Below are 14,996 nucleotides of genomic sequence, written 5' to 3' on the forward strand. Positions count from 1 at the left end.
TCAAACAGGTGCATCTAATTTAGGATAATAAATGGAGTGGAGGTGGACATTTTAAAGGCAGACTAACAGGTCTTTGAGGGTCAGAATTCTAGCTGATAGACAGGTGTTCAAATACTTATTTGCAGCTGTATCATACAAATAAATAGTTAAAAAATCATACATTGTGATTTCTGGATTTTTTTTTTTTTTAGATTATGTCTCTCACAGTGGACATGCACCTACGATGACAATTTCAGACCCCTCCATGATTTCCAAGTGGGAGAACTTGTAAAATAGCAGGGTGTTCAAATACTTATTTTCCTCACTGTATGTATATATATATATATATATATATATATATATATATATATATATATATATGTATGTATGTATGTATATGTATATATGTATATGTATATATTGTATGTATGTATGTATGTATATATTTCATGAAAAAATAAGTCTTATTTGATTAATTATAATAATTTATCATCAAGCAAATGCTTTTCGCTTTTTTTCATGGTTTAAGCATTAACACATCATTCAGTATTTTTCTATTCATGCTTAAAAAAATACCAATGGGATAAGAAAAAATAAACAATTAAAATAAAACAAATGCAGATTTTTTTCTCAAGTAGAAATATGTTGTTTTTAGAATGCTTAGATATTTAGAAACTTATTATATATTTAGATATTTAACTTAAAAACAACACCAAAGTACTGATGATAAGCAATGCTTTTTTTGCATTGTGCATTTCTGCACTGCCTCTGGAAGTGTGTGTGATTCTTTGTTTAGCCCAGCTCCCCATTTGTGGAGGAATATGGAAAAAACACAAAGCGAGGGACAGAGAGGAGGCTTGCTTCCAGAAGTGGGCGGTAATGGAAACAGCATTTTTGAATGGTATCGCACTCAGTTTCAATTTCTCCCTCTACGGTGCCGCGAGACAAGAATGAAATGAAATCATGGCGGTGGTGTTTGCCCGTACTCTCCCTCACCTTTCCTCATCCAGACATTCTGCTGCTGCTCCATTTCTCCAATGGAAAGACATTTTTCTTCCTTGTTCGAAACAAAAATCCATCACTTGTAGCTTTGCTCTGTTAAATCAGTAGAATTTGTGGGCTGGCCACCAGGGAGAGCGAAGCGTCTGGGTTGCTCTCCTTCTGAAAGGCTGCATTAAAGCCACCGTCTGTAGTTGCTGAAACATTGCCACCGTATCCCGAAGAATTGTGATGAAATTATCATGAAAGCGTGTAGCATCACAATGAAAGCAGAGGCCATGTTGTTACACTGTATTGTATTGTACGTGTAAGATGTGCCAGTGTGTTCAGAAGATGTTTATGAGATTCTCACGAAGGTAAATATTGTTGTTCTGCAGACAAACGCTATTGTTCGAGTGCCGAGGCATTCTGCAGCACTGAGTTTTGTGTGCTTGCATCATCCGTGGATGTGCCGCAGGAAGGAGATATTTCATGCTGTGGTTTGCTTTGGTATTTAGGCAGAGAGATAGAAGAGAGAAAGTTTGAATTAGTTTGAGAATAAGGCTCACGCTGATATAGACTCAAGGCAGTTTCTAATTAATTTTCGATGCTTCCCCTTTCGTCTGCGTTTGTTTTGTTCCTCTTGAAGGCGAGAGGCTTTTGGACCATATTTTTCATGTTTAAATATTATGCATGGGTCTCATACCAAAGAACCAATAGCTATAAAGTAATCTCTTATTGAAGTGACTGTCTAAACACACTACACTTGGGGTGATATATATATAATCATGTTTTGGGGGATAAAATAATGTAGTTGCTGTTCTTCCTATAGAGGATACTGAGGAATCCAGCATATGGAGCCAGTATAATTGTAAAAACCAAAAGAAACGAAAGCCACGGTGAACTTAACACATTGTTTTGTGACTTTTGTTTATTTAGATCCTGTCACAACAGCAGCCAAGGAGAACAACACCAGCAGCACTAAAGGTAAAAACAAAAATGTAGAATATTTTTTGGCACTTTAAATTTGAGAGGGCATGTCATGACAAAGCATGTCAAAGAGGAGGGAATGGGATGGAAATACTTGCAAGCCAGATTCAAACTCAGCTCGCCTGTATGAGCACCACAGCTCAGTTTGACTTGTTTTTTTGGACATGACTCCAATTCAAATACATGGTTTGTTATTTTATATTTCATACAGATGAAAGCAAAGCTGTGTGTGTATGCATTTTCAGATGTAAATTCATTGTTATGCCCTTTTAGTTACTTTATTTATATGAAAGTTCAATAGAGAAAGTACAGTAACCAGGATCAGAGATGTCACCCAGTCATTTCTGAGCTCAAATGCATGGTTTATTATTCATACAGAAGAAAGAAAAGTATGAGTGGATGTATTTTTTATATTCGAATTGATTGAATGGACTTTTTTGCCTCTTTTTACTCCTGTGACAGTTGAGAGGCACATGAGATAACAGGGAAAACAAGAGGAAACGGTCGTAAATGTTGATTTTTTTGTTTATACAGAGGAAAGGGAGTGTTTTTTGGATGTATTTTCAGAAGAAGCATGCACAGGTGCATCTCGTCATCCTGAGCTCTGTTGAAGCCTCTGTTGCCTCAGGCATAGCCTTTAGCATCCCTTGCATTTACTTCAGCTAGGAGAAGCACAGTAGCCAGTGAGATCTCACCCAGTGGTGTCTAACTTTTAATTCTCTGATCTTGAGTCATTCATTCCCTTCTCTCTGCCTTGTTCCCTCTCATTCCCTTGTTTTCTCTGTCTCTCCTCTAGTTGATGTGAAAGCCCAGGACAAGAGCTCACAAGAGCCAGACTCAACTCCAACAGATAGCAGACCAAATTCCCAAGGTAAAAGCAATAAATCAATAGAAGCTGTGAGAAACATACTCATGTAAATGTTCCAGTCTCTTTCATTGTCCTCCTCATTCAACTAAAAGCTCACAAGTTTTTCTGTCCCTTATCCACATTTCCTTAACTTCCTTTCTCTCTCATTCACTTTCTCTCTGCTGATCTGGAACTGCGGAGTGACCCTGATTTTTCAGAGTAAACGTGTTGGCATGCCTCCTTAAATTGAGTTTGATGAATTACCTGCATGCCCACCTCACGGACATTAATAAATCAAACACAAAGCGTGTGTGATCGGAGCGCAGAGATGACGCAGTGCGAGAAAGCTGATAAATCATGTGTGATAAGAGTTTTGCTGTGCTGTCATTTCGGGAACCCTAGGGTCAGCTTGCCTCTTAGGGCCGCACATACAAACTCCCAGCATGCCATTTATATTCATTCCCTTTACGTTTGACAGGAAGATATTTAGTACGGTATCTTTATGTGGGTATCTATACAAACGCAGGTATTGATTGACTGTATATTAATCAAAAGAGAAATTCTAAGTAATATTGATGCCAACCTAAAATTGAAGGCAAAACACACTTCAAATTAGAGCAAGTTTGCATGAAGCAGGGATGTGATTTACCTGAAAAGTGTGACCCACGTGAATTGCGTAGATCTAAAAAAAAAGATTTTTTGTTGGGGTTATGATGATTGAAATCGCAAAATGGCCTCAAACAATTACTAAATAAACTGCAAAATGTTATGTTTTCTAATACATTTATTTCGTGCACTTCTGACGGCGCCGCAGGACACCCTTAGCAAAACGCCAAATGCGAGTAAAAATTGCCATTGAAACGGTGTTACTAACCTGTTGCTCAGTAACTTTTTTATGCCAGTGTATGGTTGTAAGAATGTGATATGGCTCAAATCACAACGGCCGCTGCAATCATATGAATATATAGTGCACTGTTTCAGCACTGTGTTCATTTTCGATTTAGAGTAAATGCTACTCTGCAGGTGCTGTGTGCTTGAGTCGCTTATAATTTGCAATTGAGAATGAAACATGCACCAACAGTCTTTCCAAATTCGTAGTCAACAAAGAGAAGCGTTGAGGTCTCCTTGCGGTTTACCGACAAAATAAAAACTCAGTGGTTTAACTTTGAAAGCAAAGAAATTAAGACAACTATAAATGTTAGTATTGTAATTTTACTGTTGTTCTGTAAAATAAAATAAAACAAAAATATAATATAAAATAATACTAATTATTGTGGTTAATAATAATAATATCAATAATACTAATGACAATTCAATCAACATATTGTATTATAATATATTATTGCTATTTTTAATATATATTATTATTATTTTTAATTTACTGTACAATAGTATGTATTGCAATAGTAAGATTTTGTATGAATATGTAAGAAAATGTTGAATATTTTTTATAATAATAATCGTGGGGGGGGGGGGGTCTTTAGCTGATCACATGCCTGATGAAGCGTCAAGCTAACGGAAGACAAAAGAGAGAGAAAGAGCCTAATAAATTAAAAATATTCATTTTGATAAAATATTTGAATAATATAATATATAATTATAAAATATGACAATGATATAATCATTTATATATAATATAATATAAATATACTCATTTTGTGTGTGTGTATTTATATGTGTGTGTGTGTGTGTGTGTGTGTGTGTATATATATATATATATATATATATATATATATATATATATATATATATATATATATATATATATATATGGTTGGAAGTGGGTGGTTTGACAAAGAAAAAAGTAAATAGCCTCAATGTTGGTTTCATGTTGAAACAATTCCTTCAGTGTTCTGCATTAGTCCAGGTTAATTGTTTATTCGCTAATTCTTCATTCTGCTTATATGTTTGCTTTCTCCAAGACGGCCAAGGCGATGAGAGCGCACAGGAATGAGACGACAATCAGCCTCATAGGAACGAGTGCCGGCAAACTGTGTGAAGGCAAACATCACACCAATTTTGTCCCACGACAGGGAGTCGCCCACAAGCACTGGGAAAAGAGTTGACCCCCACTTCATTCACCATATTTCCTTCTATTCAACCTGTATTTCCTTTCCACTTCTTCATACTGATGATAAATCAAATATATAGCTATATAAAAAGGAACAAATGAGAGTTTGAATCGGAGAGAGTGCAGGGATTGTGGAGCTAGAGGAGGGCTGCTATACCTCACTTGACATGCTGCTTGATCAATAGTTGTTGTTGTTTTTAAATATGGCATCCTGGTGCTGGATTTGAACTGGTTTAAATTAGGTAGATTGGTCAAAACACATCCAAAAATCATCCTGACACTTTTAGTTACAAGCAGATTTGCAATACTAGATGAAGTGCAAAGCCAAGGCTGAGTTTTCCTTCCTGCAGAGCTCAGTAATGTAAGATTCAGACCAAATATGATTCGGTTTCACAGCCCTGTCCATCGATTAAGATTTCTTTTAGGTGAAAAACACTAAAATGGCTGTAAATGTGCCGTTTGCGCACGAGTGAGTGTGTGTGTATATACCGATGATGTCACTTTAAAGAGGCTTTCGCTTCGTGTTTGAGCTTCAGAACCAAGTCAGGTCAAACGAGGAGAACATCGCTTGATTGTAATCTCCGATGGAGTGGTGACATTCCTCCCTACTGCACGCTATATAACAGAGGCGTTGAAACGACACGACGCTCGCAGAGCCTCCCTTTAATCTCTCAAACGAGCATTGATCATGTTTCATCTTCAAAGCTGCTCTGTCTACTGCGAATGCCTGTTAAAAAAGGAAAACCTCTGTTGTGCCAGACTGACGTGGTCGTTTTTGATGAGTGCGCTAACAAATCTATTCCCTCAAGTGTATCTAGATGCATGCCAGCATTGTTTAAAATGTTTTATTTACAGTCCCTCTCTCTCTATCGGTCTCCTTCCCTGTCACATGCATAAACAGATATCAGTTGCAAGCTCTCAATATTTTTACCAGATTGTCTTTGCGTTTTCAAAAATCTGCCTTATTTCATGAGATAGGTAGTACATAATCACAAACTGGTGATGGCAAAAAAAAAAGAAAAAAAAAGCAAATAGTAAGTGTGTGGCTTTGAATGAATTAAATGCTAATTAAGATGATGAGTGATGCATTTCTTTTAAACAAATAAAAAATGTTTTTCTGTCTTTTTGTTTGGGTTTTAATTTGGTTGTTTGGTTTTCTTGCATATGATATTTTTTGGTTGATAATGATTAAAAAGTGTATTCAAAAGGTTAATTTACTCCTTTAAGTGGTGCCATACTGTATATCAGATGAACTTATGCCTTCATCCTTTGATGTTTGCTTTGCTATAAAACAACTATGAATAAAGATATAAAGTTGTTTCCCTGGGCATGATGTCTGTGTGTTCCTTTGACAAAATGGCTTTTGGATTCCTGCAGAACATAGGTTCTGTGACTAACAAACGCTTATGATTCTAACACGTTTTGTTCATCGTAATAATATTCACAACTGACCCTAACTTTTATTAATTTTGAAGCATAAATACAATCGTCAGAAGTCAAAAGCTAAACTACACCATTGTCGCATGACTTCATCATCACTAAGCTTCTAGCAACTCTTTCAGTCTTTAAAAAACATTTTCGGTTACACTTTATTTTAAGGTGTCATTGTTACAGTGTATTTATACTTTTAAGTACTGTGTAATATTAAGCAACTACATGTACTTACTATAGGGTTAGGGAAAACTTAAAGGGATAATTCACCCAAAAATGAAAATGTTGTCATTACTTACTCACTCTGAAGCTGTTCCAAACCTGTATGAGTTTCTTTCTTGTGCTGAACACAAAAGATGATGTTTTAAAGAATGTTGGTAACGAGACAGTTGACGGCACCCATTGACTTCTATAGTAGGAAAAAAGTTCAATGGGTGCCGTCAACTGTCTCGTCAAATATCTTCTTTTGTGTTCAGCACAAGAAAGAAACTCATACAGGTTTGGAACAACTTCAGGGTAAGTAATGGTTGAACTATCCTTTTAAGATATGGAATTTTGTTAGTTTTTAATTACAATACAATTATATCTTGAATTCAGTTTCAGCTTGAATTCAGTACCTATAGAGTAGTATTGCATCCTTCATATCTCCAAAAAGTCTTTAGTTTTATTATATTTATAAAAGAAAGATAGGCTGTACCGAGTCTTTCCGGAAAAAAACGAGTGGCTGAAGGCGGGCCGTGTGGGCGGAGCTAAAGCTGTGCTAACGCGCCGAGCTAACAACACACAGAGACATTTGAAGCAGTTTTACTCACCGCCCGGTTCCAACGCACGACCGCAAACCTTTATCATTGTGACTGCTCGATCCTTAAGCATTAGACGATCAGCATATGTAAATAAATACAAATTTTCAACTTACAGTATAGTCAGGAGCAACTTTGGAGTTCAAAATCCCAGCTAAGATTTCATTTTCAGTGGGTTTTCAAAATAATGTCAAGGATGAGTCAGCTAGGATCACATGATCATTCACTGCAAAATGACATCCTTAAAGTGTCTATTGCATGAACTGAGGAACATATATCTAACTCAAATTACTGATGCCAAAATTTCTTCCTCGAACTGATAATTTCACACCTTTAACTAATATCCTTGTGCAAGGGGCCTGAGTTATAAGAAAAATTCAAATCAAATCAAAACCATTTTGTTATTGTGCTACAACCCTAACCCAAGTCAGAGTTTCTAATATCAAACTTAATCTCCCAACAGTGTTTTGCACATATAAATCGAGAGTCACCTGTAAGAAGTCTTGTGATCCCTTGTTGACCCTTTAGGAGATGAACTGTTGTTTATTACGACGGCCACAGTTCATCTCCAGAGAGATCCTACAACCTGTGGAGGCCTGGAGCCTATTCGAGACGGCCTGAATAAATGAAAATGTCTTTGTTACAAACAAAATCATCTGATGTTTATCGCCAAAATAAAACTTTAAAATAACTTAAAACATTTTTTTTAAGTAATATTAATATCTGCTCACTTTTTACAATTATATTCTTGTATTTGAACCCCAGTAGCTCATTTCTGATGTATTAAACTGATGGCATCTGTCTAATAACTCTCACCTGTTCTGCTCTATACAATAAGGACAACAGCCCTTGAACGTATGTCACAGATAAACACATTTACCTCATCAAAACCTCTCAGCTGACCGACCTCCACCACAGGCACAGAGAGAAACTCCAGCAGCCAGAGAGACACATGGAGCCTGTTCACAAGGTTCTCATTGTGGTTTGTGGTAATTACTTTGCTGATAACTTGTCCCCAGGGCAGTTACTATGAATTATTACAGACACACACACGCACAGTAAATGATTTGTGTCACTTTGCTTTTCTCCTCAGTGAGAGGACACTGAATCACCAGGATGCTGTTGGATCCACAAGGCCAGTTGACTTTTAATGATCACGCTAGAGAGAAATTGAAAGGTGCAAAATTAGAGAATGTAACATGGTGGATTTGAACATGCAAAACAAAACATCACTTTAAATGAATCCATTAATAAGTTGTTTGTGAGAAAGCTATCAAAAGATCCAGGTTATAGATGGTGGTGAATAAGCATTACAATTCATAGATAAAATGGGCCAGATCTGTGGCTTCTCAGCACGATTCATTCTTTTGCTCCCTGGTTCCCTGCTGCTACCACTAACATGCCATATATTTCCATAACAAATTCCCCATCTAGGTAGGATGAATAAAAGAACCTTGGCAGCCCAGCAGGACATTTGCACAGGACCCGTACCTCAGCTGTGCTGCATGCGATGAGAAACAGAGCAATGCAGCGAGAAAAAGAACAACAGAAAGAAAGCGAAGGAGATATCCAGCTCATATGGGTCTCTTTGGCTGGTGCATAATGCATCGCCTCTGATTCCAAGCAGCATTTCTGATGTGTTATTGGTTTTGAAAGTGTGCAGTTCTGGGAGGTGTTTGAACACAGAACAATGTTGTACAGTCTTGCTCTCATGCATACTTTGTAGCCATACAGCATCTAAATGATCTGTTATTCAGGATAGTTGACCTTTAAAACATATATTTTCAACCATTTTTTTGATTGTTTTTTAAACCAATTTGTCCTTTTTGTATATCTACCCATTGTAATAACTTAAAATTATTCTCGTCTCTAGCGAGACGTTACATGTGTATTCCCGGGACATCCGTCCCATCGGTGAGTAGCCTACTCGCGTCTTTCTCCCGCGGCCCTAGCCTCGTCCTGCTCGCCACAGTAAACATGATGAATGGCGACTGTAGAACGCAAAAGCCGGGTTTCTAACATTGCAAAGCTTAATGCAAATGGGTGGAGTGTTCCTTTAAGAGTTTTCTGACCTCTCTCTGTAACTGTCATTGTGACTAGCACCGGCTCATTTGCGATTATTCAGACGTTGGTGTTTAAACCGGCAGGTACAGTAGATCTGGGGTGTGGTTTACAGACAGCGAGACAACATGAGTGCTGACAGCAGTGCAGCCTTTTCTCCTCATTTTCTGTTCTTGCTGTCATTACCAACAAACCCACCTCTGGTTAAGTCAGTGTCTCTGGCATAAAGCTGATGAGAATCAAGATCACAGTTATGATTTTCTTTCCATTTTATTCCCGTCATCCAGAACAGCAGTGCTTCACCCCTCTAATAGTCTCAAATTACAGGCTGGATCACTCAGTCATTACTCAAGGACTCAATTACTTTGTGAGAGGTGCGCTTGATTCCTAAATTACTATCTCTGCAAAAAGACCTGAACAATTTCAATGAATCAAGAACTATTTATTTCGCTGTCTGGACCTGATAAGTGCATTATGCTCGCTTGAGACTTGTAAAAATGTTTTTTTGGTTTTTTTCCATCTCATATTCTACCTGCATTATCATATATAGTAAAACAACTGATGGTATATTCACCACAGGTGTCACAAAATGAGAGTAAAACTTGGGTAAAAATATGCTCATCTATAGCTTCTCTTTCTCTGCCGTCAGTTCATTTTAATCTGAACATCATTTGGCCAGCTCTCCATTCATCTTACACACCTCGTTTAAGATCCCTTTTTTTTCTGATGCAAGGCCATCATTTCTCCCGAAACCAATATAGATCCTAAACACTATATTCAAGACTTCCATCAGCCCTTGATAATGCTGCTTTTGAATATCTGTCAGGGCGCTGTCACTCCGCTATAAACCTCATGCTCCATATGTCTATTCCCCCTATATCCCGCAGAAGAAAATAAGAAAGGAGAGAGCGACAGAAAGAATGTGCCAGAGTGAGGAAGTGAAAGGAGAAATCAATTGGCATCATTCTAAAGAGTCTCAAACACGTCCTATCTCCAAGTGTGTGTCAGACAGAGAGAGGGGTTCGTCCCCGGGGCCCCTGCCATGGATCCCATCAGATTGCCTGACACAAAGCATTCACTTGTCACTCTCCTGACGAGAGACGGACCGCCTCCTGTCCAGTCGGAGCTGCTGGCATGATTGATCATCTAAAGATGGAGGAGAGCACAAGAACTGAGAAATTAGTCGGTGTTTAGTAGTAGCAGAGTGAGTACTGACCACCTCCCAGAAGAGTGATGGGAGCAAACTGTCTAGTCTATTTGATAGTGACCCAACAAATCACAGATGGATGATATTAAACTGCATTTGCAAAATATAAGTTCAGAATGTGTGTGTGTGTGTGTACCTGCTTAACTATATTTTGGGGACAAATTTGTAACCAGAAGTGACCAAAACCTGACAATATCCCCCCCCCCCCCCCCCCCAAAAAAAAAACCTTTAGGGACGTCCTCATTTGTAAATTGCTATAAAAAAAAATTAATTAGTGTTATCTGCTCAATACTATTAGTGAATACCATTAAATAAATATAGTTTAGAATTATTAGTGTAATATGTTTAACTTTATAGAACACTTTATATTTAACTGCTATGAACTTAAGTTATAAAACTAACTTGAGATCAGTTTCAGCCTGGTTCACTTGAGATCAACTCTCCTAGTGACAAACCACTGAAAAACTTTCAAAACTTTTCATACAAGTTTGATACAAGCTCTGAAAAAATTCGGAAAGGTTTCAAAGCTTTTGCGATTCAGTGTTTCAATCGTCCATCTATGAATGTAAGTTACATTTAACATAATATGGCTAGTTAGCAGTTAACTGCAAGAGATTCATTTGAAGTAGTGTGACGTCTATTTGTATTTGGGTTTACTCAATTCAGTTAGGTTTCTACTATACAAAATGTTTGAGTTGAGTTTGCATTTTAATGATGAGAAAACTTTTTTCCTATAATATGAAACCATTGTCCACATCTAAATTAAGTTCAGCAAAATAATTATTTTTAAGTGTAGATCACACACAGAGACACAAAGTGCTTGACTTTTCTCATTATCTTCTTCAAATTCAATAGAGATTATATCGAATAAAGATTGTATGTCAAGCATGTGATTCATGAATTGGTGATCGAAACCAAAAGGTGATGGAATTCGTTTCTCAAATGACAATGAAACAAGGGCTCAAAGGTCGGAGGTTTCTTAATGGGAATTTCTAGCAGGGGAATATTAGAATCTGGCATCCAAGAAATAACAGACTACATGCAATCCATACACAAGTAGGATGTCAGGGACCAAGTCAATGGCATTTGTGCATGCACCACAGGCTGCCGTACCCCAAGCTTTGAGACCATGCAGACGTTTCATTATCTAGAGACAGCATTCCCTCTGCTGAACCCTGGACCTGCACCATTATATAACAAAATTGATGATCAATGGTATACGGCTCAGCATGGATCCTGTCACGCTTAGTACTGATGGTTTGGGAACACCTGGAAAGCCACTTCCTCTGAGTTAGGTTTCATTTGGTGTTGAATCTCAGTGACTTCATACTTGGTGCTAAAATGGAATGTAAATACTCAAGATTTGCCAAATGAGACTTCAGATGAATTCCCGAAAGGCTGTTAGGGTGCAATCGGCCCTGAGATTAGTATAGATGAATCGGAAAGGTCCTTTATTTAGTGCTTGTGATCATTTGAGTTAAAGGCAGAAACAGTCACACATGTGGCTGAAAAATAAATAAATAACACAAGTGTGGGGAATTAAAATCATCCAGGACTTGAATTTAAATGAAATTATATCATTTACTCAATGTCACGTCATTCCAAAGCTGTGTGACTAACTGAGTTCTGCATTTAAAGAATATTCTGGCAGGTTTTTTCCCATGTAATGAAATTAAATGAGTATTGACTCTATTAAGCTCCAAAAAAGAATAATAATAAAATAATAATAATAATAATAAATCATAAAAGTAGTCAATATTACTTGTGCTCTAAGTTTTCTGAAGCAATACAACAGCCTTGCACGAGGAACAGAATTAATACATAAGTTATTTCCTAGCTGTCCTTGGTACATTCATGAGTTGACAAAGAAGGGGAGGTGGATCGTATCAACGAATTAGTTGATCCATTTCACAGAATTGGTGTCAGAGTTATATTCTGTTTCATTGTGTTATCCTGTGACCTAGTTTTCCTGAGTTGTTGGATTAGTCATTATGTTCACCTTTCGTCTCATTAGTTAGCTCATTAGTTCCTTTTGTCCTTTTATTTATACCCTGTGTTCTCCCTCATTCTCTGTCCGTTCTCTTTGATGTAACGTTGTGTTAAGTTACTTTTCCCTGTCTGATCTCCTGAGCTTGTCATTAATGACTGTTTGATTTATTCTCCTTCGTCTTCGTGCTTTTAACACAACCAACCCCTGACAGAAGAACGGACCTAACAGTGATTTTTTTTCCCCAGCGTTTTTTTTCCCTTCTATGGATACCAGCCATCCAACTTCTCCGCTGGAGCAGGGAGAATGTCCACTGGAAGAGCATACATGGGACTTCCTCCATCTGGCGTGCCTTACGCACTACTCAGACCAAGGTCCAAGGCATGCATTCCAGCGGGCTGTCCCTGGAAAGATTTAGCAGAATTCGTGGAGTAGGTGCTGGTGAACAACAACTCACCATTCACCATCGGCCCGGCAGAGGACGACACCAGCCCCACTCCACATCCAGAGACCAGCCATGTTCGTGAGCACTGCAGACAAGGGAGAGCTGCCTGAGCCCCTTGGATCGTCTGACCAGGTGTGTGAGCCCGCAAATATCATGTATTGATGAGGGAGTGTTAGTGGAGTTCGAGGGCTGGGAGGAAGGCCCCGCCCACAACCCCACCAAGGTGGATGTGATTGCTATGGTCACAGGGAACAGTTATTAGATTATCGGATGTGTTTGAGGAGGTTATTCCCCTGTTTCTCCTGTTCCCGCTGGTTCTGTCCAGCGCTGACTCTCCTGTTTCCCCGCTGGTTCTGTCCAGCGCTGACTCTCCTGTGATCCCTCTCTCTCAACGCCTCCTCTAACAGATAGTTCCTCAACCCCGTCTCCTCAGGTTCCATTCAGCCCCTCTGCATCTCCAACACCATGTGAGGATCTGCCTCAGAGCCTCAAGTCACCAGCTCTGCCCAGTAAAAGGATCCCCTGGATCCACCTCCAGTCTCTGAACCTCTCCACCGTGGCCTGTCAACCTGTCGGCTCCTCCCTCCCTCGGCTCCACAGGAAACCATCATCCTCACGACTCCACCGGGCTCCCTCATCCAACCGGCTCCCTTGGTCAGACGTCGTCCCGCCTTCGCCTTCGGCTCCATCTGGCTCTGTCTTCCCCCACTTCCGCCTCCATCCTTTTTATGATATTTTTTATAGTGCTTTTCTCTCATTTTTGAAGCTTGAAAGCCTCAGTCCCCATTGATTATAATTGCATGTAAAAAGAGTACTTGCATCCAAATTTCTCTGCTGCTTGTGTTTATTGTAATATAAGTTTGAAACAATGTGGGGGTGAGATAATGACAGAATTTTAAGTTTTGAGTCAATTATTTCTTTAAGAGGAAACGCAGAACTGAACTTGGAGATTTAAAACATCAAGATACACATAAGAAGATTATAAAAATGCTTGAAAAGATTATTTCAATCACTAAAACAGTATAAAAGTAATAAAATGAAATGTTAGCAGAGTTCATGTTTGCTACAAACCTTAAACTCCCTGCTACCATATGAGGTTAAAAGAACCAGAGGCACTACGTAAAAAAATAAAATAAATAAATTGACATATCAAGACAAATTTGTCCTTGAAGTTTTAAGAGCATTTTAGGCTTTCGGCTTTTCCTCACAACCTTTAAAAGCATTTTGCTAGCAGTGTGGAGTCAGGCTCAGACAGAAAGTGATATTTGGTGGCTTGAGATGGTAGAGAAGATGATGTGTTGTTAGTGGGGTGAGACAGAGGCCTCAGCCTCAGCTGGCTGTTGGTGTAATTGGGGAGGTCGGGAGGGGGGCCGCCACGGCTGGTCGGACCCATATGCAGCGCATGGTGGTGGGGGATCCGAGCCAAAGTCTTCTCCCTGCTGGTGGACACGCTCCAGCACATGATGCTGCTGGTGCCCAACACCTCATGCTGCTGGCCAGCTGTCATTCCTCTGACAGACCCTGACGCCCCAGTCATGCCTATTCATGACTACGCTTGATAGAAAACCAGCCAAGCCAAGCTATGTGATTATAAAAATGATCAAGGTATATTCTACACCTTTGAAGTAATTCTGAAGTAACTTTAGCTGTTGTGGCAGACCAAGCAGCTGAATAGGCATTTATATTTAAATGTGTGGCAGTTTAAAATGATATGTTCCAGTATTCTTGGTAAATAGTTCTGATTGGCTGTCCATGCTGCAATGCACTACGGTATATGCTGTTCTGCTCTCCCCCTTTTGCAGAAGTGTAGTATCATTAATGGAGTTCTTATTGACACGCATTACTGTTTTAAACTTAAATTGTTTACAGTTTATTTTAGCATAGAAAATATATAAGCGTCTCATTATAATGGAAGCCTGTTTCTGACAATGAGTGAAAATATGATTCTGTAAGTCATAATATTGAGTCATTATTTATTAGTCATTATGAGAAAATTTCATAATTAGATTTTTGGCAACACTTTACTTAAAGCCTTTATGTATAATGCATTATATAATGCATCATAATATATTGTATTTTTTCATAAACAATTGTTACTGAAGTTAAAGTGCACTATAATATTTGCAGATTCCTTGTTGCATCTCAAATTGGTTTGTTTTGTCATGCGTTCTTTCTTTTTTTTTAAGTTGTTCATTGAATA

General features: G+C 38.4%; 1 protein-coding gene across 2 annotated transcripts in view; it reads left to right on the plus strand.

Annotated features, from left to right (window-relative positions):
• The window catches only part of macrod2 (mono-ADP ribosylhydrolase 2), a 561,583-nt gene extending 555,390 nt beyond the window's left edge, over positions 1 to 6,193 (plus strand). For both annotated transcript variants that reach the window (XM_084093701.1, XM_084093700.1), the window contains 3 exons: positions 1,897 to 1,944; positions 2,744 to 2,818; positions 4,717 to 6,193. In XM_084093701.1, the coding sequence (XP_083949827.1) occupies positions 1,897 to 1,944; positions 2,744 to 2,818; positions 4,717 to 4,748 (155 nt within the window). In that variant the 3' untranslated portion in view covers positions 4,749 to 6,193. The remainder of the gene's footprint in view (positions 1 to 1,896; positions 1,945 to 2,743; positions 2,819 to 4,716) is intronic.
• Positions 6,194 to 14,996: the final 8,803 nt, after the last annotated feature.

Source organism: Abramis brama (assembly GCF_963993115.1).
Source record: "Abramis brama genome assembly, chromosome: 19".
Lineage (NCBI taxonomy): Eukaryota > Metazoa > Chordata > Actinopteri > Cypriniformes > Leuciscidae > Abramis > Abramis brama.